The sequence below is a fragment of the Tamandua tetradactyla genome, chromosome X (genome assembly GCF_023851605.1).
Source record: "Tamandua tetradactyla isolate mTamTet1 chromosome X, mTamTet1.pri, whole genome shotgun sequence".
NCBI lineage: Eukaryota > Metazoa > Chordata > Mammalia > Pilosa > Myrmecophagidae > Tamandua > Tamandua tetradactyla.
The window spans coordinates 108571950-108597859 of NC_135353.1; the positions used below are offsets into that span (position 1 = coordinate 108571950).

A 25910-nucleotide genomic window follows, 5' to 3' on the forward strand; every position below is an offset into this window, starting at 1 on the left:
TTGCAATTTCTTCCCTGACCCACATTTTGTTTAAGATGTGTTGTTGAACCTCCATGTATTTGTGAATTTTCTGACCCTCTGCCTAATATTGATTTCTAACTTCATTCTTTTATGATGTGAGAACGTATTTTGTATGATTTCAATCTTTTTAAATTTATTGAGACTTGCTTTGTGACCCACTATATGGTCTATCCTTGAGAATGACCCATGAACACTTGAGAAAAAGGTATATTCTGTTGTGGGGTGAAATGTTCTATAAATGTCTGTTAAGTCTAGCTCATTTATTGTATTGTTCAATTTCTCTGTTTCTTTATTGATCTTCTGTCTAAATGTTCTGTCCATTGATGACAGTGTGGAATTGAAGTCTCCAACTATTATGGTAGATGTGTCTACTTCTCTTTTCAGTGTTTGCCTCATGTATTTTGGAGCATTCTGGCTTGGTGCATAAATATTTATGATTGTTAGGTCTTCTTGTTGAATTGTTCCTTTTATTAAAACATGTTGTCCTTCTTTGCCTCTTTTAACTGTTTTACATTTGAAGTCTTAATTTGTTGGATATTAGTATAGCTACTCCTGATCTTTTCTGATTGGTGTTTGCATGAAATATCTTTTCCTAACCTTTCACTTTCAATCTATGTTTATCCTTTGGTCTAAGATGTGCATCCTATAGACAGCATATAGATGGGTGCTGTTTTTTAATGCTTTCTGCCAGTCTATGTCTTTTGATTGGGGAGTTTAATCCACTAACATTTAGTGTTACTACTGTAATGGTAGTACTTTCTTCTATCATTTTTGCCTTTTAGGATTTTATATGTCATATGTAATTTTTCTTCTTTTTTCCTTTACTGCCTGTCTTCATTTGTACACTCTTCTCCACACCTCTCTCTTCATATCTGTCTCTAGTGCTCCCTTTTGTATTTCTTGCAGAGCCAGTCTCTTGGTCACAAATTCTCTCAGTGATTTTGTGTCTGAAAATGTTTTAATTTTCCTGTCATGTTTGAAAGACAAGTTTGGTGGATACAGGATTCTTGGTTGGCAGTTTTTCTCATTTAGCAACTTAAATATATAATGCTACTGTCTTTTTGGCTCCATATTTTTTGCTGAGAAATCTATGCATAGTCTTATTGGGCTTCCCTTGTATGTGATGGTTTGCTTTTCTCTTGCTTCCTTCAAAATTCTCTCTCTCTCTTTGACCTCTGATATTCTGATTAGTAAGTGTCTTGGAGTACATCTATTTGGATCTATTCTGTTTGGGGTATGCTGCACTCTTGGATCTGTTATTTTAAGTCTTTCTTAAGAGTTGGGAAATTTTCAGTGATAATTTCCTCCATTAGTCTTTCTCCTCCTTTTCCCTTCTCTTCTCCTTCTGGGACACCCACAACACATATATTCATGCACTTCATATTGTCATTCAATTCCCTGAGTCCCTGCTCCTATTTTTCCATTCTTTTCCCTATATTCTGTCCTGTGCTTCAGTTCATTAATCCTGTTGTCTTCTCTTGAAATCTAACACTGTAGATTGCCATTTTTTTCATATCTTCCACTGTGCCTTTCATTCCCATAAGTTCCGTGATTTGTTTTTCAGACTTCCAGTTTCTTCTTTTTGATCGTCCCTTGCCGTCTTTATATCTTCCCTCAGTTCATTGATCTGATTTTTGATGAGGTCTTCCATGTCTGTGTGAATATCTTGAATTAATTGCTTCAACTACTGTATCTCATTTGAATTGTTGGTTTGTTCCTTTGACTGGGCCATATCTTCACATTTCCTAGTATAACTCATTATGTTTTGCTGGCATCTAGACATTTAATTTCCTTAATTAGTTTATTCTGGAGATTCTTTTCACTTTTTAACATAGGATTTTCCTGCTGGATGACTTTGTTGTCTATCTGTTCTTTGACATTCAGTTCAGATTTTTCTAGACCTCTAGCTTAGATTTTGTCTAACAGATCAGAATTTTTCAGTTCTTGTTTTCTTATTTCTTGCCCTTCCTCTATGGTGCCATTTTTTTCCTCCTTAAGAGGGTCTGCTTATGTTTTATAGACCCCAGTTAGAGTTTTCCAGACCAAACTGGCCTCCTCTCAGGAGGAAAGAGTCAGTTGCATCAGTTTTCCCTGAGGGTGAGACCGAGCAGATTGAAAGACTTTCCTTTGAAGCCTCTAGACTCTGTGTTTTTTCCTGTCCTGCCCAGTATGTAGCACTTGTTTGCCTGCAGGTCCCACCAGCTTAAAGTGATGTGGTACCTTTCATTTCAGCAGACTCTCCCTGCTGGGAGTGTGGTTGAGACAGAGGAGAGTTTGTAGGCAGGGTCTGAATTCCTTGAGGAAGGGATTCCACCTGAGCTCAGCCCCACCACTCTCCTGGGAATGCACAGCCTCCAGACAAGCTGTCAGACAAACTTAATTTTGCCCTTACCTGGGGCCGTTGGAGCCTGAGAGGCCTTGCAGTTGTATCCAAAGAGCAGTCAAGCTGTAGAAACAGAGCCACACAAAAGAAAAGAAAAAAATCCTTTCCAGAGCAGGACCCCCATATCTTGGGTTTGCTAATCAAGAGCTTAAATTGGTACATTCCTTTATGTGTCTCCAGGTCTTATGTGCTCCCTCTTTTCCTTCAGGGCCCAGACCATTTCAAGTATTTTGTGCTGTCTGACCCAAAAACACCTGTTATTATTTTTTCTTTTTCCATCAGCCCTGCCCCCTCTGCACTGGGGCAAAGCCCAGCAATCTCGGCTTTTATTAGAGGTTGAGCTGAGCTGAGGGCTTATTCTTAGTAGTCAAAATTTGTTACTTAATTCCACAATTGGATCTTGCTTGAGCTGAGCCACTTGCTGCTTGTAAAGTCTCTTTCCTTTCCCCTCTGGGAATCAGAATGTGGGGGAGGGGCACCATCCTCCATGGCTTGGGGGACTCATGGTTCTGAGTGGAATTGCAGCTGGTCCAGCTTGTCCAGACTGGTGTACATTGTGTGTCCATTCACTCTTGTGGCCCTAGCAGTTGGTCTACTGTTCCTAGCTATTTACTAGCTGCCCTGGAGGATGAACTAAAACCCACACCTCATTAAGCCGTTATCTTGGACCCCAGTATTCTCCATTTTTTCTTTAACATTTTTTATTGTGTAATATATCACATATGCAAAATAAAGAAACAAAAAAGCAATAGTTTTCTAAGCACTCTTCAACAAGTATTTATAGGACAGATCCCAGAGTTTGTTATGGGCTATCATAGCATCTTAGATTTTTCCTTCAAGCTGTTCCAGAACATAGGAGGCTAGAAGAAATAAATATTTCTTTGTCATCACAATCAACTTTTTTTCTTTTTTGTGAAAAATAACATTTTCAAGCACAGCACAAGTAGTTGTAGAACAGATTTCAGAGTTTGGTATGAGTTTTTTTTCTAGCTGTCCTAAGATACTGGAGACTAAAAGAAATATCAATTTCATGATTCAGCAGTCATATTCATTTGTTAAACCCTACCTTTTCTGTATAATTCCACCATCACCTTAGATCTTTCTATCTGGGTGGAAGCTCTTTTTTATTTTTTTATTTTAACTTATTTTATTGTATAGTATAGCATTCATACAAAGCAAAGAAATAAAAAGGCAATAATTTTCAAAGCACTCTTCAACAAGTAGTTACAGGACAATTCCCAAAGTTTGTGATGGGTTACCATACAATCCTCTCTCCTCTCATATTTTTCCTCTCTCCTCTCACATTTTTCCTCCTAGGTGCTCCAGAATATAGAATGATAGAAGGCTTAAATATTTTTTTATCATCACAATTGACCTTTTTTCCTTCCTTTTTTTTTTTGGTGAAAAATAATATATGTACAAAAAAGATATAAATTTCAAAGCACTGCACCATAGTTAGTTGTAGAACATATTTCAGAGTTTGACATGTGTTACAATTCCATAATTTTAGTTTTTTTTTCCACAATCACATAGTCACATTGCAAAAGCTATATCATTATGCATTTGTCTTCAAGAAGCATGGCTACTTAAACACAGCTCTACAGTTTCAGGAACTTCCCTCTCACCTCTTTAATATACCTTTAAACTAAAAAGGGGATATCTATAAAATGCATAAGAGTAACCTCCCAGATAACCTCTTGACTCTGTTTGAAATCTTTCAACCACTAAAACTTTATTTTGTCTCATTTCTCTCTTCCTCCTTTCAGTCAAGGAAGTTTTCTCAGTCCCTTGATGCTGAGTCCCAGTTCATTCTAGGATTTCTGTCCCATGTTGCCAGGGAGGTTTAGCTCCCTGGGATTCATGTCCCGCACAGAGAAGGGAGGGCTGTGAGTTTGCTTGCCATGTTGGCTAAGAGAGAGATAGACCACATCTGAGTAACAAAAGAGGTTTTCTGGGGCTGACTCTTAGGTCTAATTTTAAGTAGGCTTAGTCTGTCCTTTGTGGGGATAAGTTTCATATGAAGAAACTCCAAGATTGAGGGCTCAGGCTGTTGATTTGGTTGTCCCCACTGCTTTTGAGCATATCAGGGATTCTCCAAAAGGGGAGGTTGAATTTTCCCCCTTTCTTGCCATTACCCCAATGGGAATTTGCAAATACTTTTTTATTCACTGTTCAAATCACTCTGGGATTTATCAGGGCATCACTCTGGACAAATTTGCAAAATTTCATGCCCTATTCAAGGTTCCATGTACTTATGGTGTTCAATTAAACTGACTGTATAAGTTATATTAGGAGATGTACTGGTCAAAATGTAAATTTTGTACCAAATAAACATTTTTTGCTTGAGTCTCACATATAATTTGAAGTTTTAAAATACGAATTACTATTTACTTTCAACACACTGCAATAATGGCATTCCTTTGTTCTTCCTCATGGAAAAGCATTTTTTAATTTGTTCATTTAATCACTATCATTGTACACTCTAGGCATTCCTAAATTATACCATCTTGGTCTTTCTCATCTATCTTTCCTTCTAGTTTCATTTGTGCCTCCAGCCCTCGTCCCTCTTCTCTGTTCATTTTTAAATAGTTTTATTCACACATCATATAATCCAGCCTAAGTGTATAACGTGCCTTCAACACCATTCACTATCTGAAAGCATTTCCTTTTCTTCCACAAAGAATCCATATCCCTTTCCCAATTCCCCTACCCACTGATATTTAGTTTTGGCATAACGTCTTTGTTACAGTCATTGGAAATATATTATAGTGTTACCATTGACTTTAGACCCTAACTTGCTTTGATTGTACTTTTTCTCATATGCCATCTATTGTCAACACCTTGCAATACTGATATTCCTTTGTTCTTCCTCATGTAAAAACATTTTTTAATTTTTACATTTAATCACTATCATGGTACACTCTAGGTGTTCCTAAATTATACCATCTCAGCTTTTATCCTCTATCTTTCCTTTTGGTTTCATGTGTGCCCCCAACCCTTCTCCCTCTATCAGGCTCAGGCTCAGCTTCATTCAGTGTACTTATATTATTGTGCTACAATCAGAGAATATTGTGGTATCTATTTCTGAATTTTTACAGTCAGTCCTGTTGCACAGTCTGTATTCCTTCAGCACCAATTACCTAGTCTCTACCCTATTTCTATCTCCTGATTACCTGCTCTCTTAACTTAAATTCTCTACATTCACTCATTAATATTAGTTCATATCAGCGAGACCATACAGTATTTGTCTTTTTGTTAATGGCTAATTTTACTCAGCATAATGTCCTCAAGATCCATCCATGTTGTTACATGCTTCATGACTTTATTCTGTCCTACAGTTGCATAATATTCCATCATATTTATATACCACAGCTTGTTTAGCCATTCATCCATTGATGGACATTTGGGCTGTTTCCATCTCTTGACAATTATACATAATGCTGCTATAAATATTGGGGTGCAAATGTCCATTTGTGTCCTTGCCCTCATGTCCTTGCATAGATACCTACATGTGGGATTGCTGGATCACATGGCAATTCTATGCTTAACTTGCTGAGGAACTGCCAAATTGCTTTCTACAGTGGTTGTACCATTTTACATTCCCACCAACAGTGTATAAGTGTGCCTCTTTCTCTACATCCTTTCTAGCACTTGTCATTTTCTGTTTTTTTGATAATGGCCATTCTAGAGGGTGTGAGATGTTATCTCATTGTTGACCAACTGATTTTTGACAGAGGTACAAAACCCATTCAATGGAGAAAGATTAGTCTTTTCAGCAAATTGTCCTAGAGTTTTGTAGGTCAAAACAAATGAGCTGCTACCTAAACTTCACACCATGTACAAAAATTTACTCCGAATGAATTGAAGATTTAAATGTAACTATGAAATTAGAAGATAACATAGAAGAAACTCTCTGGGACCTAGGGTTTGGTGATTTGTTTTAGACATGACACCAAACACAATCCATAAATGAAAAATATATGTATATTTGACATTGTCAAAATTTAATAATGTTTCTGCTAAAGAACCCATTGAAAGAATGAAAGGCACACTACTGTGTGGGGGAAAATATTTACAAACCACATATCCTAACAGAGGATTCATATCTAGAATATAAAGAACTCTTAAGATTCAACAGTCATAAAACAATCTAATAGAAAATGGACCCCCCCCAACAGACATTTCATGGGAGAAATATATGGAGGGCAAAAAGAAGTTCAACATCACTAGTCACTATGAAAATTCAAATTACAGTCATAATGAGGTATCACTACATGCTTACTAGAACAGCTTTAAAAAGTAGGTGATCAGGTTATATAGAAACTGGATTGTTCATAAATTTCTGGTAGGCATGTGAAATGGTAGTTTGGGAAACAGTTTAGCAGTTTCTTTAAAATCTAAGCATGTAATTACCGTATGACCCAGTAGTTGCACTCTTGTTCATTTATCCAAGAGAAATGAAAACTTATGGTCACAAAAATATTTGTACATGAATATTCAAACTACTGCATTCTTAATAGCAAAATGCCAGAATCAGCCTATATGTCCTTCTTGGGTGAATGTTTAAACAAACTATACTACATCTATACCATGGAATACCATTCAGTAATAAAAGGGAACAGACTTTATACCCTACAGCTTAGATGGATCTAAAAGGAATTTCACTTAGTGGTGTCAGTTGTAAGTGGTTATATTCTATATGAGTCTAATTATAAAACATTCTTGAAATGACAAAATTATAGAGATGGATAACAGATTAGTGGTTACCAGGAGTTAAGTATGGGGAAACTAATGAGGAAGGAGGTGGGTATGGTGAAATCTGAATAAAACCCAATGGATTATTCCAATGTCAATTTCTTGGTTTTGTAATTGTTCAACAATTATGTAAGATATAACCTTTGGGGCATTATTTAGAATTGCCAGTGCATGGTGATAATAAAGAGCAGGCTGCCTTTTAATTGGTTTTATTATTTTTTTAAAAGTATTTAGTGATAAGATATACATAGCAAAATTTGCCATTTTAACTATATAATTTGGTGCTATTAGCTACATTCATAATGTTGTATAACCATTACCACAATCTATTATCCAAACTTTTCCATCACTGGAAACAGAAACTCTGTACCCATTAAGATATAACTGCCCATTCCACCCTCCCCTGAGCCCTTGGTAACCTCCAATTTACTATCACTACTAAATTTGCCTATATTTCCACTTATATTTTATGTAAGTGGAATCATGCAATGGTTTTCCTTTAGTGTCTGGCTTATTTCACTTAGCATAATGTTTTCAAGGTTTGTCCATTATTAGTATGTATCATACTTTTTTGTGGCTGCATAATATTCCATTGTATGGATATTCTCCATTTTGTTTATCCATTCATCTGTTGATGGACACTTCAGTTGTTTTCCTATTTTAGTTATTGTGAATAATGCTCCTATGAACACTTTATGTACAAGTATCTGTTTGAATCACTTTCATTTCTTTTGGGTAGATACCTAGAGGTGGAATTTCTGGGTCATAGGGTAATTCTATATTTAACTTTTTTTGGAACTGCTAAACCTATTATTATTTTTTAATTCTCTGCAGACAATCTAGTCCCTTATTGCCTGCACCCAGGGTGAACTGCCCCCACTGCCCTGATATTGGCACACAAGTGCTGAGAGGTAACTGTGACACTATCAAAGCCTGCTGTCTCTTTACTAAAGGATGGGCCAGGTGCCCCCCAGAAAAAGCTGGCTTTTAAATAGCAGCAGCAAACAGGCTAACTTTGAATCTCATCTTTGTAACATTGCTTTCCCTGCCAAACCAATACTCATGGACCTTCTTCCTTTCCATCAGTGTCTCTTGTCCTGCTATTTCTTGCCACAGTGGGCAAATGCCAGAGACCCCAAAATATCTTGGATGGAGGTAGATGTTACAGTTACCATGGTCCTCATAACCAAAGGATGAGACAGTTATTTTTTAGGTGACTGCTTTCCTCCCCAGGGAGAAGAGATGCCAGTAGTGCTTTAAGGAAGATTTTGTACCTTTGTTTTTCCAAATATAGGCAGCTCTTGAATGTGACCTCACCAGGTGAAAAAATTTTGGCCTATTTTGATTTAGTTTGGATTGCAGTATCTCCTGTCATACACATGAGGTACTATGAGCAGAAGCAGGTATGAAGGGAGGAGTAGATAAAAGGCACTCATCTAAGCAGGGAAAGAAATACCATGTTGATTTCTGTGAAGTGTCTGAGAGACCTCTCAGCTCTGATTTAATGGTGGCTACTGCCATCTTAATTGAATTGATTACAAGTTAGGAAAGTTTGGCTCAGCCACAGAAAATGCCATTATTTATCTTGACATTATGAGGTATGCTGACTTACACTGATGACTGGTATTTTCATCTTAGCAATCAGTAATATCCCTGGCTACTCACACTAATATATGTATACATGTGCACAAACACACATGTTCACACACACATGGACCCTAGTCACTGTAGACTCTTTACAGTACAATTCAGTCTACTGTGATAAAGGAGATAACCTTGGCAAGAGGAGCTGGGCCCCATGAGAAAGGGGGAGTGCTGTCATTTGTTGACTGCCCACCATGTGCCACATACTCTGCTTAGGGGCTTTACATGAATTAGCTCATTTAATTGTAACCACATAACCTGTAAAGTAGATGCTATTCTCATGCTACTGATGAGGAAGTCAAGGTTGAGAGAAGTGTAGCAAGGTGATTGGATTATGTCACTCTCTTAATGCTTAAATCTGTATAGTGATTCCCTCTTCCCCTGAAGATAAAACGTCCTGACCCCTTTTCCCAACCTCCAAGCTGTGTTCTAGCCTGTTCCAATCTCCCTAATTTCATCTCAAGTCCCTCTCTGTTTTAAAGTAGATGCTACAGCCTCAGTGGCCTTCATTCATTTACTCTAATATGCCACACTCTTTTCTGCTCCAGGGCCATTGTTGTTCATGCTGTTCTCTTTGCCTGGTCTGCTTTTCTCTGCATCCACCTCTGCTTGCCAGCAAACTCTTACTCGTTCTTTAGGTCTCAGCTTAGATGCCATATCCTCCCTCAGCTTCTTGGGGAAGCTTCCCATGTCCACCCACTTGACCATAATATTCCTCAGACTATGTTACATCCCTTTGTTGCATCCTCCCATTGCATTTTGTATCTCCTTACTACTATCATCACATGTTTTACATGTAACCATGTGTTTAGCATCTGTTTTCCTTGTTAGATTAAGTTTCCTGTCCATAAACTGTCCTGTTCTCTTCTCCAACATGTATTTACCTGATATATGATAGGTACTCAATAAATAATTGTTGAATGTATTTTTATATCTCTGTAATTGACTCATAGTAGGTGCTCAATATAAATATACAAACAAGTATGATTGCTGAATCATTATATTGATATTTGTTTTAGTTTCCAATATCTTAGAGCAGCTAGAAGTAAAAACCTGAAATTGTGAAATTGTAACCTATACTAAACTTTGAAATCTGTTCTACAAATAATAGTTGTGATGTGCTTTGAAATTTATTGCTTTTTTGTATGTTATTTTTCACAAAAAAATTTTAAAAGTCAATTTCAATGATAAATGCACAGCTATATGATGATATTTTGAACCATCAATTGTACATCTTAGATGATTGCATATCATACATTTATATATATTTATATATCAATAGGAATGAATAAAATATTTGTATAAACATAGTTGTTACTAGTATTGTCCAAGGCCATATAGCTAGTGAGGAAGCAGAACTGGGATTTATACTCAGGTCTGAATCTAAAGCCCATGCTCCTTTCATGATATGCTGTCTGTAGAAATGAGTTCTAGGCCTAATACTGCTCCAACTGTCTGTGCTACTTAGGGCAAGACACTATATCACCCTGAATCTCAGTTTTTCCATCTTTAAAATGAGGTAACTGCATGCAAAGTTTGGATTGCTCTGCATATAATCTAGAAGAGGAAGAGAATAAAATCTGTGTAGGAAGGTTTCTAAATAAATAAGCAATCGACCAATACAAATCAGTATTATCCCTCTGAAAGATAGTTGACCAGCTATAACAAGAAACCTTAGTATTTTTGTATCTTTCAGCCTAGTAACCCCATTCAGGGGCATTGTGAGATAGTGGATAGTGTATATAAGAGATCCATGGTTTCAAATCTCAACTCCTGGTTTACTATCTCTGTGGTCCTGAGAAAGCTACTATACTTATTTTTCTGCTCTAGAAATGGGATAATATCATCTCTCCCTTTACCCATTTTAGAGATAAAAACAATGTAACAACATGAAAAGAAAAATTTGAATATAGAAAGAAAATCTCCCCTCATCATCCTATCCATCAATCACAATTCTTTCTGTGGTCCTGTGACATTGTGGGCCACCTCTTGAAGCAGGAGATAGAAACCTGTGGGATGGGCTAAGGCAGGGAGGATGGTACCTATTGAGGCAAAAAAAAAAAAGGAAGGTGGTGCCAATATGGCAGCTTAGCAAGGTGTGGGATTTAGTTTGTCCTCCAGAACAGCTACTAAATAACCAGGAATAGTAAAGAACAGCTCCTGGGGCCACATGACTGACCTGACACACAGCGTACCCCAGTCTGGACCAGCTGGACTGGCTGCAAGCCCACACAGAACCGTGAGTTCCCCAAGCTGCAGTGGCCAGCATCCCTCCCCCACAGGCTGCTTCCCAGAGGGGAAAGGGAAGGGACTTTACCAGCAGCAGGGGCTGAGTGCAACTAAGCTTCAAGTGTGGTATTAATTCACAAATTCTGACTACTAAAAATAGACCCCCAGCTCAGGTGAACCTGGTCAAAGCAGAGGTAGCTGATTTTTGCCCTGGCACCAAGGGGCAAGGCTGATGGAAAAAGAAAAAAAAAGAAACAGATTTTTGTGGTCGTGTTTTATGGCTTGACTGCCTTTGGATACAGCAGCAGGGCTTTTCAGGCTGCAACTGCCCCAGGCAAAGGCAGAAACAAACTTGTTTGAGAGCTTGTCTGGAGCCTGTGCCTTCTCCAGGGAAAGGGTGAGGCCCAACTCAGGTGGAATCACTCCCTTTAGGAATTCAGACCCCAGGACTTGGTAACTTGAAGCCGTTAAAACCAGCCTACAACCTCTCCTCTGTCTCCACCATGTCCCCAGCAGGGAGAGTTTGCCAAAGTTAAAGGTACCACATCATCTTATGCTGGTGGGACCTGTAGGCAGACAAGTGCCACATACTGGGCAGGATAAGAAAAACAGAGTCCAGAGACTTCACAGGGAAGTCTTTCAACCTGCTGGGTCTCACCCTCAGGGAAAACTGATGCAGGTGACTCTTTCCTCCTGACAGGAGGCCAGTGTGTTCTGGGAAAATCTGGCTGAGGTCTATAATACCTAAGACACTCCTAAGGGTGGGGGGAAAAGGCACCATACAGGCAGGGCAATAAACAAGAAAACAAGAACCTAAAAATTCTCCTCTGTTAAACAAAACTTAAGCTAGTGGTCCAGAAAAAGCTGAACTGAATGTCAAAGAACAGACAGACAACAAATTCATCCAGCAAGAAAACCCTAGGTAAAAGAAATGAAAACAATCTCCAGAATAAACTAATTAAAGTGATAAAATGCCTAGACACCAGCAAAAAATAATAAATCACATTAGGAGAATTGAAGATATGACCCAGTGAAAGGAACAAACCAACAATTCAAATGAGATACAGGAGTTGAAACAATTAATTCAGAATGTATGAACAGACATGGAAATCCTCATGAAAAACCAAATCAATGAATTGAGGGAGGATATAAAGAAGGCAAGAAGTGAACAAAAAGAAGAAACTGAAACTCTGAAAAAACAATCACAGAACTTATGGGAATGAAAAGCACAGTAGAAGAGATGACAAAAACAATGGAAACCTACAATGTTAGATTTAGAGAGAAGATAGGATTAGTGAACTGGAAGAAGGAACATCTGAAATGGGACAAGCAAAAGAAAATATAGGGAAAAAATGGAAAAGTATGAGCAGGGACTCAGGAAATTGAATGGCAATATGAAGTGCATGAATATAGGTGTTGTGGGTGTCCCAGAAGGAGAAGAGATGGGAAAAGGAGGAGAAAAACCAATGGAGGAAATTATCACTGAAAATTTCCTGACTCTTATGAAAGACTTAAAATTACAGATCCAACAAGTGCAGCATACCCCAAAGAGAATAGATCCAAATAGACATACTCCAAGACGCTTACTAATCAGAATATCAAAGGTCAAAGAGAAAGAGAGAATCTTGAAAGCAGTAAGAGGAAAGCAATCCATTACATACAAGGGAAGCCAAATAAGACTATGCATAGATTTCTCAGCAGAAACCATGAAGGCGAGAAGACAGTGGGATGATATATTTAAATTACTAAAAGAGAAAATCTGCCAACCAAGAATTCTATATCCAGCAAAATTGTCCTTCAAAATGAGGGAGAAATTAAAACGTTTTCTGTCAAAAAGTCACTGAATTTGTGACCAAGAGATTGGGTCTGCAAGAAATACTAAAGGGAGCACTAGAGGCAGATACAAAAAGACAGGAGAGAGAGGTGTGGAGAAGAGTTTAGAAAAGAAGACTATCAGTAAAGGTAAAAAGATGAAAAATTAGATGTGACATATAAAATCGAAAAGACAAAATGGCAAGAAAGTACTACCCGTACAGTAATAACACTAAATGTTAATGGATTAAACTCCCCAATCAAAAGACGTAGGCTGGCAGAATGTATTAAAAAACAGGACCCATCCATATGCTGTCTACAGAAAATCCATTTAGACCCAACTATAAACATAGGTTGGAAGTGAAAGGCTGGGAAAAGATATTTCATGCAAACACCAATCAGAAAAGAGTAGAAGTAACTATAGTAATATCCAACGAATTGGAATGCAAATGTGAAAAAGTTAAAAGAGACAAAGAAGGACAATATGTTTTAATAAAGAATTCAACAAGAAGACATAACAATCATAAATGTTTATGCACCAAGCCGTAATGCTCCAAAATACATGAGGCAAACACTGAAAACACTGAATAGAGAAGTAGACACATCTACCATAATAGTTGGAGACTTCAAATCCACACTTTCATCAATGGACACAACATATAGACAGAGGATCAATAAAGAAACAGAGAATTTGAATATTACAATAAATGACATATATAGAGCATTATACTCCACAACAGCAGTATGCACCTTGTTCTCAAGTGCTCCTGGATCATTCTCAAGGATAGACCATATGCTGGGTCACAAAACATGTCTCAATCAATTTAAAAAGATTGAAATCATACAAAACACTTTCTCAGATCATAAAGGAATGAAGTTGGAAATCAATAATAGGCAGAGTGCCAGAAAATTTCCAAATATGTGGAGGCTCAACAACACACTCTTAAACAACCAGTGGGTCAAGGAAGAAATTACAAGAGAAATCAGTAAATATTTTGAGGCAAATGAAAATGAAAACACACCATAACAAAATTTATGGGGTACAGCAAAGGCAGTGCTAAGAGGGAGATTTCTTACCCTAAATGCCTATATCAAAAAAGAAGAAAGGCAAACATGGAGGAATTAACTGTCCACTTGGAAGAAAGAACAGCAAATGAATCCCAAAGCAAGCAAAAGGAAAGAAATAATAAAGATTAAGCAGAAATAAATGAAATTGAGAACATGAAAAAATTTGAGAAAATAAAAAAAACCAGAAGCTGGTTCTTTGAGAAAATCAGTAAGATTGATGGACCCTTAGCAAGAGTGACAAAAAGAAGAAGAGAGGGGATGCAGATAAATAAGATCAGAAATGAAAGAGGAGACATAACCACTGACCCAACAGAAATGAAGTAATGACAGGATTCTATGAACAACTTTTTGCTAATAAATATGACAATGTAGATGAAATGGACAACTTTCTAGAAAGGCATGAACAATCAACTTTGACTCGAGAAGAAATAGACGACCTCAACAAGCCAATCACAAGTAAAGAAATTAAATCAGTCATTAAGAAGCTCCCCAAAAGAAAAGTTCAGGACCAAATGGCTTCATATGTGAATTCTACCAAACATTCCAGAAAGAATTAGTACCAATCCTGCTCAAGCTCTTCAAAAAAATTGAAGAGGAGGGAAAGCAACCTAACTCGTTCTATGAAGCCAACATCACCCTCATACCAAAGCGAGACAAAGATATTACAAAAACAAACTATCGACCAATCTCTGTAGTGACTATAGATGCAAAAGTCCTCAACAAAAATTCTAGCAAATCAAATCCAGCAACACATTGAAAGAATTATGCATCATGACCAAGTAGGATTCATCCCAGGTATGCAAGAATGGTTCAGCATAAGAAAATCAATTAATGTAATACCCCTTATCAACAAATCAAAGCAGAAAAACCACATGATCATTTCCATTGATGCAGAAAAGGCATTTGACAAAATTCAACATCCTTTCCTGTTGAAAACACTTCAAAGGGTAGAAATACAAGGGAACTTCCTTAAAATGATAAAGGGAATATATGAAAAACCCACAGCTAATATCATCCTCAATGGGGAAAAACTGATAACTTTCCCCCTAAGATCAGGAACAAGACAAGGATGTCCACTATCACCACTGTTATTCAACATTGTGTTGAGAGGTCTAGCCAGAGCAATCAGACAAGAAAAAGAAATACAAGGCATCAAAATTGGAAAGGAAGAACTAAAACTCTCACTGTTTGCAGATGATTAGATGCTATATGTCAAAAACCCTGAAAAATCCACAGCAAAACTACTAGAGCTAATAAATGAGTACAGCAAAGTGGCAGGTTACAAGATCAACCCTCAAAAATCTGTAGTGTTTTCCATACTCTAGTAATCAAAAGTCTAATGGGGAAATCAAGAAAAGAATTCCATTTACAATTGCAACCAAAAGAATAAAATATTTAGGAATAAATTTAAGTAAAGAGACAAAAAACCTATACAAAGAAAACTACAAGAAATTGTTAAAAGAAATCACGGAAGACCTAAGTAGATGGAAAGGCATGCCATGTTCACGGATTGGAAGACTAAATATAGTTAAGATGCCACTCTTACCTAAATTGAATTACAGATTCAATGCAATACCAATTAAAATTCCAACATCTTTTCAGAAATAGAAAAACCAATAAGCAAATTTATCTGGAGGGGCAGGGTGCCCTGAATACCTAAAAGTATCCTGAGGGGAAAAAAAATGAAGGTGGAAGTCTCACGCTACCTGCCTCTAAGGTGTATTATGAGGCTACAGTGGTTAAAACAGCATGGTACTGGCATAAAAATAGATATACTGACCAATGGAATAGAATAGAGTGTTCAGATTTTGACCTTCTCATCTATGGACAATTGATCTTTTGTAAAGCAGTCAAGCCTTTTCAACTGGGACAGAACAGTCTCTTCAATAAATGGTGCATAGAGAACTGGATATCCATATGCAAAAGAATGAAAGAGGATCCATATCTCACACCCCATACAAAAATTAACTCAAAGTGGATCAAAGACCTAAACATTAGATCTAAGATGATAAAACTGTTAGAAGAAAATGTAGGGAAATGTCTTATAAATCTTATATTAGAAGGCAGTTTCCTAGACCTTACACCCAAAGCAGCCGCATTGAAGAAAGAAAGAAATCAATGGAAACTCCTCAAAATTAAACACTTTTGTGCATCAAAGAACTTCATCAAGAAAGTAAAAAGACATCCTACACAATGGGAGACAATATTTGGAAACGATATATCCAACAAAGGTCTAGTATCCAGAATTTATATAGAGTTGTTCAACACAACAACAAAAAGACAGAAAACCAGTTACAAAACGGGCAAAAGACTTGAACAGACATTTCTCAGAAAAGAAAATACAAATGGCCAAAAGGCACATGAAGAGATGTTCAACTTCCTTGTCTATTAGAGAAATGCAAATCAAAACCACAGTGAGATATCATTTCACATCCACCAGAATGGCAATTATCAATAAAGCAGAAAATAACAAGTGCTGGAGAGGAAATGGAGAAAGAAGCATAATTATCCACTGTTGGTGGGAATGTCAAATGGTACAACCACTGTGGAAGGCAGTTTGGCAGTTCCTCAGAAAGCTTAATATAGAATTGCCATTTGACCCATTGCTCGGTATCTACTCAGAGGACATAAGGGCAAGGACACAAATGGAAATTTGCACACCAATGTTTATAGCAGCATTATTTACAATTGCGAAGAGATGGAAACATCCAAAATGTCCATCAACACATCAGTGGCTAAACAAACTGTGGTATATACATACGATGGAATATTATGCAGGTGTAAGACACAATAAAGTTATGAAGTATGTAACAATATGGATGGATCTTAAGGACTGTTCTAGTTTACTAGCTGCCAGAATGCAACACAACAGAGATGGATTGGCTTTTCATAAAAGGGGATTTATTTAGTTAATTCTTCAGAGGAAAGGTGGCTAACTTTGAACTGAGGTTCTTTCTTCTGTGGGAAGGCACAGGATAGTCTCTGCTGGCCTTCTCTCCAGACCTCTGTGTTCCAACAACTTTCCCAAGGGTGAGTTCTTTCAGCACCACCAAAAGTTTGGGCTGAGCTGCAGGTAATGAGATGAGGTATGCTGAGCTGCTTGGGCTGTGCTACATTGAGCTCTCTCATTTGAGTACAGCCAGTTAATTAAAACATCATTCATTGCAGCAGGCACACCTCTTAGGTGACTGCAGATGTAATCAGAAACAGATGAGGTTCACATGCCATTGGCTCATGTCCACAGCAGTATAACTAGGAATTTTCTCCTGCTTTGGTTGACAACTGAATCTATCACAAGGACTTTATGCTGAGTGAGATTAGCCAGAAACAAAAGGACAAATACTGCATGGTCTCACTGATATAAACTGACAGTGAATAAACTTGGAGAATTTCATTGGTAAGAGACCATCAGGAGATAGAAATAGAGTAAGATATTGCATAATTGGCGCTGAAGGGATAAAGATTGTGCAACAGGACTGAATGTAAAAACTCAGAAATGGACAGCACAATACTACCTAACTGTAATACAATTGTGTTAAAACACTGAATGAAGCTGAATGTGATAATGATAGAGGGAGGAGGGCTGGGGGCACAAATGAAATCAGAAAGAAAGATAGACGATAAAGACTGAGATAGTATAATCTTGGAATGCCTAGAGTATATAATGATAGTGGCTAAATGTATGAATTTAAAAGTGTTTTTGCATGAGGAAGAACAAAGGAATGTCATTACTGCAGGGTGCTGAAAATAGATGGTAATTAATATTTTAAAGTTTTACCTTATGTCTGAGACTGAAACAAAAAATGTTTATTTGGTACAAAATTCATATTTTGACTAGTGCATTTCTTGATATAACTTATGTAGACAGCTTAACTGAACACCGTAAGTACATGGAACCATGAGTAGGACATGAGATTTTGTTGGTTTGTCCAGAGTGATTTGAACAGTGAATAAAAAAGTATTTGCCAAGTCCCCTTCAGGGAATGGTGAGAAAGGAGGAAAATTCAACTTCCCCAAGTTGAATTCTTGATATTCTCACAAGCAATGTGGACAACCAAAGATGTAGGCTGAGCCCCTTGTCTTGGGGTTTGTTCATATGAAAGTTAACCCAACAAAGGATTGGTCAATCCTACTTAAAATTAGGCTGAAGAGTCATCCCCAAGAGAACCTCTTTTATTGCTCAGGTGTGGCCTCTCTCTCCAGCCAACACAACAAGCAAACTCACCATTCTCCCCCTGTCTACATGGGACATGACTCCCAGGGTTGTGGACCTTCCTGGCAATGTGGGACAGAAATTATAGAATGAACTGAGACTCAGCATCAAGGGATTGAGAAAACCCCTAAATTGAGTGGAGACTCAGCCACAACGGATTGAGAAAACCTTCTTGACCAAAAGGGGGAAGAGTGAAGTGAGACAAAATAAAGTGCCAGTGGCTGAGAGATTCCAAACAGAGTGAAGAGGTTATCCTGACACATTAAATAGATATCGCTGTGTTAGTCAAGATGTAATTGAGAGGCTGGAGGAACCTGCCTGAAAATGTAAGGTTGTGTTCCAGTAGCCATGCTTCTTGAAGATGATTGTATAATGATATAGCTTTCACAGTGTGAATGTGTGATTGTGAAAACCTTGTGTCTGATGCTCCTTTTAGCTCCCTTATCAACAGATGAATAGAGCATATGGAATAAAAATAAATAATAGGGGGAGCAAATGTTAAAATAAATTTATATTGAAATGTTAGTGATCAATGAAAGGGTGGTGTAAGGGGTATGGTATGTATGAATTTTTTTTCAGTTTTCTTTTTATTTCTTTTTCTGAATAGATGCAAATATTCCAAGAAATGGTCATAATGATGAATATGCAACTGTGTGATGATATTGTGAATCACTGATTATATATGTAGAATGGAATGATCAAAAGTTAAGAATGTTTGCGTTTGTTTGGTGTTTTTTGGTATTTAAAAAAATTAAAAAATTAAAAAAAGAAAAAAAAAGGACATGCCAAATTTGAGTTAGGGGCTGATAACTAGGAGGATCTGAAAACTTGTGAGTAGGGAGCCAGTGGAAGGCCAGTAATGTTCCTCAGAGCAACTGTCATCTAAAGCTTGTAACCCCTTGCCATGGGCAGGCCTTAAAAGCCCTTAAAGGCCCTTGAAAGCATACCCCTGCCAGTTTCTTTCCTTGTTTAGTCATTGCACTTGTGCTATCCTATTATATATCCTTTTTCCATGTCACATGTCACATCTTCAACACTTTCCATTTCACAGGTCTTCATAACGATCCCTTGTAAAAGCTGCCAAATATTCCACATCCCTGTTTTTTAACTTTTGGATTTATTGAATTATTTCCTTAGAATAGATTCCCAGGTATAGGGTTATTGAGCCAAAGGTTATTCAATAGGGATTTAACCACCAGAAACAAGTTCTTATTTTTCTAAAAAGGAAAGAGATGACTCATGCATCTTCTTCTTCCTCCTCTGAAACTGATGAGTTCACCCTCTAGAGCTGTACTGTCTAATACAAGAGTCATTGTCCATGTGTGGTTATTTAAATTTAAAGTTCAATTAATTAAAGTCAAATAAAAGTAAAAGTTCCATACCTCAGTTGCATTAATTCATTTCAAGTGCTCAATGGTATCATGTGCCTAGTAACTACAGATACAGAACAATTTCCACCATTGCAGAAAGGTTTTTGGACAGTGCTGTTCTAGTATTTTTGAAGAAGTTGCTCTTGGCATCATGTATAGGAGATCTTTGTGATGTGAAACTTTCCTGTACATCAGTAGGCCATTTAGCATCCCTGGCCCTATATCAGTAGTGCTTTCTCTTGAATCAATTTGATGACTAAAATCTATCCCACATATTTGCAGATTCCTCATAAGGGGAAAAATCATCCCCAGTTGCAACCTACTGAGTGTTTGTCTTAAAATAAAGCATATCCTAACTTTTTGGGGATGACTTTAGGTTGGCTGTACCTGGAGGGTGGGTGGCTTGGAAAGATGGCCCTAGCTTAGCACCTGACTCCACATTCCATTTCCATTTTCCTCTCTCCTCCTATTGACCTGTTTACTGCTTCTTGGGAATTGTAGGAACAAGACCCTGCAGATGGAGAAGATCAAGTCCCGGTTGAAGGCTGAGTTTGAGGCCCTTGAGTCAGAAGAGAGGCACCTGAAAGAATATAAGCAGGAGATGGACCTCCTGCTACAGGAGAAGATGGCCCATGTGGAGGAACTTCGCCTGATCCATGCTGACATCAATGTGGTATGTGGCTAGCTGACTAGAGTCTACCTTCAGGGTACCTTGGAGAAATACCAGTAGTGAGTCCTATGGCCTCGCTTGTGAAGTGGCTGTGGTCAAACAGTAGGAGCAGGGAGCAGGTGGTGGTGGAAGGAGGCAGAAATTCTGAGTTACAGCCCTGGCTCTATCACTAACTGGCTGCCTATCACTGGACAGGACTCTTCTTCTCTCTGGGCCTCAGTTTCCCTCTCTGCACTATGAGAGGGACTCAGTAACCTTAAGGGCTCTTTTAGCTCCTATGTGCTTTCCTTCAGGGAGTCTGGAAGTCTAGACTTAGGGGTTAGCAGAGTAGGTAGCTGCCTCTAAAGTATAGCTTAAAGGTTTCTAAAGCTTCCTACCAGATCAAATAAATGGTCTCAGCCTGCCTACCTTATTGGGGATCCCTCATTAGAGTCTCTCCTTTGAAGACTCTTGGAACATGCAGAATGAACTGTCTGCTAAGGTGAAAAGCTCCCCACTTTTGGTGGGGGTATTCAAGCAGAGTCTGAATGACAATCTGGGCTGTTATATTGGTAGATTCCTTCATCAGAAGGGAGGTTGAAGGTGCTGACTTGTGAAGTCCTTTCAACCCATAGAGCCTCTAACCATCAGAAATATATATATTTTTATATTACTTTGAAGGAGTTAAGTTTCTATTCTTGGAAAACTCATTTCTGTGGCAATACTCTCCTTGGTGTTGCAAAGTTGTGATCTTAAAGGAAATATGAGTGAGGTTTAAACATTAGGCACTTGGAATTATCTGTGTCAAAAATCATAGAATTCCTTAGTCCAATGAGGAATTGGCAGATTTTATTGCCAGGGGTATAGAGCCAGTGAAAGGAACAAGAAAACCTAGGCCAGTGGATCGCAAATTTGAGCATGCATCAGAGCCACCTGGAGGGCCTGTTAAAATACAGATTGTTGGACTCCACCCTGGAGTTTCTAATTCTGTATGTCTGGGGAGGAGTCTGAGAATTTGCATTCCTAACAAGTCCCACACGATGCTGATAGCTGCTGGTCTTGGGACCACATTTTGAAAACCCCTGATCTAGGAGAAAGGCCACTAGCCTGGGAGGTAGAAGCCCTGAATCTTTATATAGAGTTAACTCCTGACTAAGAAGTATTTCCTTAAGGAAGTTCCTTCTCTCTGAGCTTCAGTTCTCTGATCTATAAAATGGGGTTGGGGCAGACTAAATGAGTCTTAAGAGCCATTCCAGTTCTCAGACCCTACATTTGAGTGGCTACCATTTATTGAACCTTTACTCTGTGTTAGCATCTGTACTCAATACAATCTATGAGTTTTCTCATTGAATCTTCACTGAAGTTGTCTTATTATTGCTATTATACAGAAGAAGAAACTGAGGCTTGACCAGCATCACACAGAGAGGACATGGCAGATCTAGGAGTTGACCATAGACTGGTCTGGCTCTGGAGCTTGTGCTATTACTCATTTAGCTATAGAGCCTCTCTGAGAACCTTGGAGTCTTGTCTCTGTGCCCACTCCATTCTATGTTCCAGATGGAAAACACCATCAAACAGTCTGAGAATGACCTGAACAAGCTGCTAGAATCTACCCGGCGGCTGCATGATGAGTATAAGCCACTGAAGGAACATGTGGATGCCTTGCGTATGACCCTGGGCCTGCAGAGGCTCCCTGATCTGTGTGAAGAGGAAGAGAAGCTCTCCTTAGAGTAAGCTGCTTGCGTCTTCCTCGCATAACACATACACACACAAATATACATGTGGAATGCACACAAACATAAAAGCTTGAATCAGGGAGCTAGGTCCTAGTTCACTGACTCACTGCATGGCTTTGAGTCAGTGAGTGGGCACCACACCAGGAAAAGGATGATTAGACTAAAATTACTAGATGGTTTTTAAAAATCTTCATGTGATTTTAATTACTTCAGACTATGTCTATTACTCTTAAGTGGTCACTTCCCAAGTCAAGATCTAGAAGGGGTGTACAGAAATCATTGAGAACATAGTAGGATGAGCTTTCATGATCTCCAGAGGCTGGCCTCCAACGTCTTCTTAAGACCCTAGAGTGATGAAATAGTCCCACCTTATACAGAGAGAGTTCAGCTCAGAAGAAATACTTCTACTTCCTTGAGGTAGGGCAGACTGCCTGTGGAAGTGGTAAACTTTCTCTTCCTAGATGTATACCAGCAGAGGCTTGAAGACACTTAGTAGGAATACTGCAAAGGGGATTGGAGCGTGGGATGGAGGGTGAAACTTAATGTCCTTTAAGAACCTTACTATCCCTGGGATTTCTTGATCTTCTGGGTATCTCAAAGCCAATGAGCAGGAAGATTACCCTTGATAGCAGACAATGTGACTAGTACTCAGGGAGAAGAACCTTGTATTGGGGAGGATGCAGAAACTTCTATAGTGAACCATAGCCCAATCCTTGATTCTGTCACATGGAATCCTTAAGAGAGGTGAGGTTCTCTTTGCTTTCAGAATGACCTAGCCAATGTCTCTTATCTCTAAAGTTACTTTGAGAAGCAGAAAGCTGAGTGGCAGACAGAGCCTCAGGAACCCCCAATCCCTGAGTCCTTGGCTGCTGCAGCTGCTGCAGCCCAACAACTTCAAGTGGCTAGGAAGCAGGACACTCGGCAGACAGCCACCTTCAGACAGCAGCCACCACCTATGAAGGTGAGTGAACTGGGTAGGGGATATGGGGAAAGCAAGGTGTCCTCAGGCAGGCCCATGGGAAACTGTCTGGTGACTAACTTTCTTATTTTAGGCCTTCCTAAATAACTTTTGCTTAGGACGCATAGGAAGGGGTAGCTTGTGAGTGCTGTGATAGGTTTTGTTGGCCCACCCCAGGGGAGTTGGCAACCCCTGCTAAAGTATAATTCTCAAAAAGTAGGAAACATGACATATATATATTAATATAGTGCACATGTGTAACTAATGAAAGAACCAGCAGGATTACAAAGCTGGTTCCAAGAGCATTTGTGGAACAGATATTTATATAGCCAAGAAAGGAAAGAAATGCCAAAATTATTTTGTAAAAAGTTAAATACATAACTATCCTAAAGGACAATAAACCATAACCTTTGTGGCCATCTTTTCTTCATAACAGAAGTGACTTGCATCTCTACTTGGCAAAAAACCTTTGCAGCTTATGAATGTATCGAGTTAACATATAATGTCACTGAATCTGGTTTCTAATCAGAAATAAATAGTCAAAACAAAGATACATTGTCATATAGCAGGGGTTGGCAAACTACAACTTGTAGGCCAAATCTGACCTGTTGCCTGTTTTTGTAAATAAAGCTTTATTGGTCCACTTCCATGCCCATTTATTTATATATTGCCTATGGCCTTTTTTTCCACATACAACAGGGAGAGTTGAGCAATTGTGACAGAGACCATATGGCCTGCAAAGCCTAAAAGATTTGCTATCTTGCCCTTTACAGATAAAGTTTGCTGACCCCTGTCCTAGGGATATAATCCTTGGGTGGGCCTGTTAGGTAATGCTCCAATATAGCACTCAATGGTTATGCAGGCCTCATTTGCCTTATCTGCAAATTTTGGATTTCTTTTTTTAACACCAAGCTCTGATATGGGTTATATCCCTCACTCTCTTTTTCTGTGATCCCTAAGAGCACTGATCTCCCTCCTTAGATCTCACCCACTGATTATTCTCCCTCCTGTTGGGAAATCATAGTTACTTTTTGGGCCCCTGGAGATCAGAAGGTTGAGCCATGGCCTCAAAGTATCTGACCACTAACTCTTTGTCCTGTGCCCCCCTCCAGGCGTGCTTGTCATGTCACCAGCAAATTCACCGAAATGCACCCATATGCCCTCTGTGCAAAGCCAAGAGCCGGTCCCGGAACCCCAAAAAGCCAAAACGTAAGCAGGATGAATGAAGAGAGAGAGAATAAATGGAGTTCTGCTGCTCATAACTCCTTCTCTTGACCAGAGTGCTTGATGTCCTCATGTGAAACGACCCTTTCCCACCCCCACCAAATCTCCTATTTAATGTGATGGAAGCACAACCCCTCTCTCAGTTTGTTCTTATTTCTTTCTATTTTTGAGATTTTTGGATTAAGAAGAGATGTGCGTCAGGTGCTAATGGCAGTGTCTGATGATCCCTTCTCTCCTATCCTCATCTGAACCCCTGCCCTTGTTTAGAGGTGAGGGAGAGGCAGAAGGCCCAGATGTGATTCTGTCTTTTGTGCCTGAGGCTTGAGGCTTAAGGAGTTGTAGAATGTGGGGACTGGGTGAGGCCTGAATGTGCCCCCTGTCTGCACTTTTGCCTTAGGCTTTTGAAGGGAAACAACTTCTTTGCTGGACTTCCTAACAAGCTTGGTGCATATATTTCCCCCACACTCACCCTCAAAACCCAGAGGTAGTATGTATAAGCCCTCCTTTTCATATTCATTTGGAAGGCTTGGTTGTTATTTTACAGCTGTGTGTTCTCTCCTTCTGCCATCCTTCTGTCCCCAGATACACTAATGTTCTCAGGCACCAGGCTGTGTGTTTGGGGATCCTGGGATCTATGGGGCTTTCCTCCCATATCTTCAGTCTTTGCAAATCAGTAGAAGTTCTCTACAGTGAAATCAGGGAACCAGACCCACTCCACAAGTCCTGCCAAACTCAGAAGTCACTGGGGCTCAGCTATAGGGCTGCCTTAGACTGAGAAGGGCCCCAAATTGGCATCTGTATTGTTTTTGTTCAAAACCATTATTCTGGTACCTGCTTAATGGTACATCATAACACAGAGATGAGTAAGTTGGGATTCAAGTGAATGCCAATCACTTTACATATGCATGTAGATGAGACTTCCCCACCATTCATTTCTCACTCCCTTAGGACTGCCCTCTTCTCTAAGGAAGCCTCAGCTCAGGACAGCTGTTGGCCACCTCTTTCCTATGGATTTTACAGGTGGTCTTGGGGCTGTGCCTTCCTTCCAAAAGAAAAGGCACTGGGTTCCCCAAACCCTAATAGCCCCATAGTCCCAAGTCCTTCACTAAAGCCAGGACTTTAGTCAAGTCACTTGCAGATTTGCAGGGTTAGACCTTGATGACTTTGAAAAGTTTTAGCACCAGGTCTCAGTCCCAGGCTGGGGATGGAGAGGATTATTTTTCTTTCCTTCCTCGACTGTAATTTTAAGTTGCCACAGCATCTGTGTGTTTATAATATAAAAGATTCCTCTGCTTTTTGAAAATAAGTGTGTTATGTCTGTATAAATCCTTTTAAATAAACATTTGTTCATTGGAGTATATGCTGACTTAGTGCCTATTGTGTACCAAGTTATACAAAAGAGTTAACGCAATTTAACTCTGATAGCTAACCTTCTGGCTAGCTCTTCATTCTTATTTACACCACATTACAAATGAGGAAACCAGGCACCATATGGAACATAATTTATCCAATATTTATGATAATTCTCATTTATAAATCCCCTATTCTGTGCCAGGTCCTTAGGCAAGGTACTTTATATAAATGATTTTGTTTGATTTTCAAAACAGCCTTACAAGCTAAGATTTTTATTGCCATATTCCAACAAAGGAAAACTGAAACTCAGAGAAGATAAATAACTTGTCCATAGTTAAACAGATATTGAGAGGAAGTTTCAGGATTTGAACCCAGATTTGTCTGATTACCAAATCCCATTATATTCTCTACTTTTTTTCCTGATAATTGTTTTCTTCAACCCTGTCTCCCTTTTGCAATAGTTTGATATTATGGGTGGTTGAAATAACTTTAGTC

At 38.8% G+C, this 25910-nt stretch overlaps 1 protein-coding gene across 5 annotated transcripts in view; it reads left to right on the forward strand.

Annotated features, from left to right (window-relative positions):
• Positions 1-25420, forward strand: part of ZC4H2 (zinc finger C4H2-type containing) — a 113936-nt gene extending 88516 nt beyond the window's left edge. For 4 of the 5 annotated variants that reach the window (XM_077146693.1, XM_077146692.1, XM_077146691.1 and 1 more), the window contains 4 exons: positions 19997-20168; positions 21702-21874; positions 22679-22841; positions 23951-25420. In XM_077146693.1, the coding sequence (XP_077002808.1) occupies positions 19997-20168; positions 21702-21874; positions 22679-22841; positions 23951-24064 (622 nt within the window). In that variant the 3' untranslated portion in view covers positions 24065-25420. The remainder of the gene's footprint in view (positions 1-19996; positions 20169-21701; positions 21875-22678; positions 22842-23950) is intronic. The other variant, XM_077146696.1, reaches the window with a different exon arrangement.
• Positions 25421-25910: the final 490 nt, after the last annotated feature.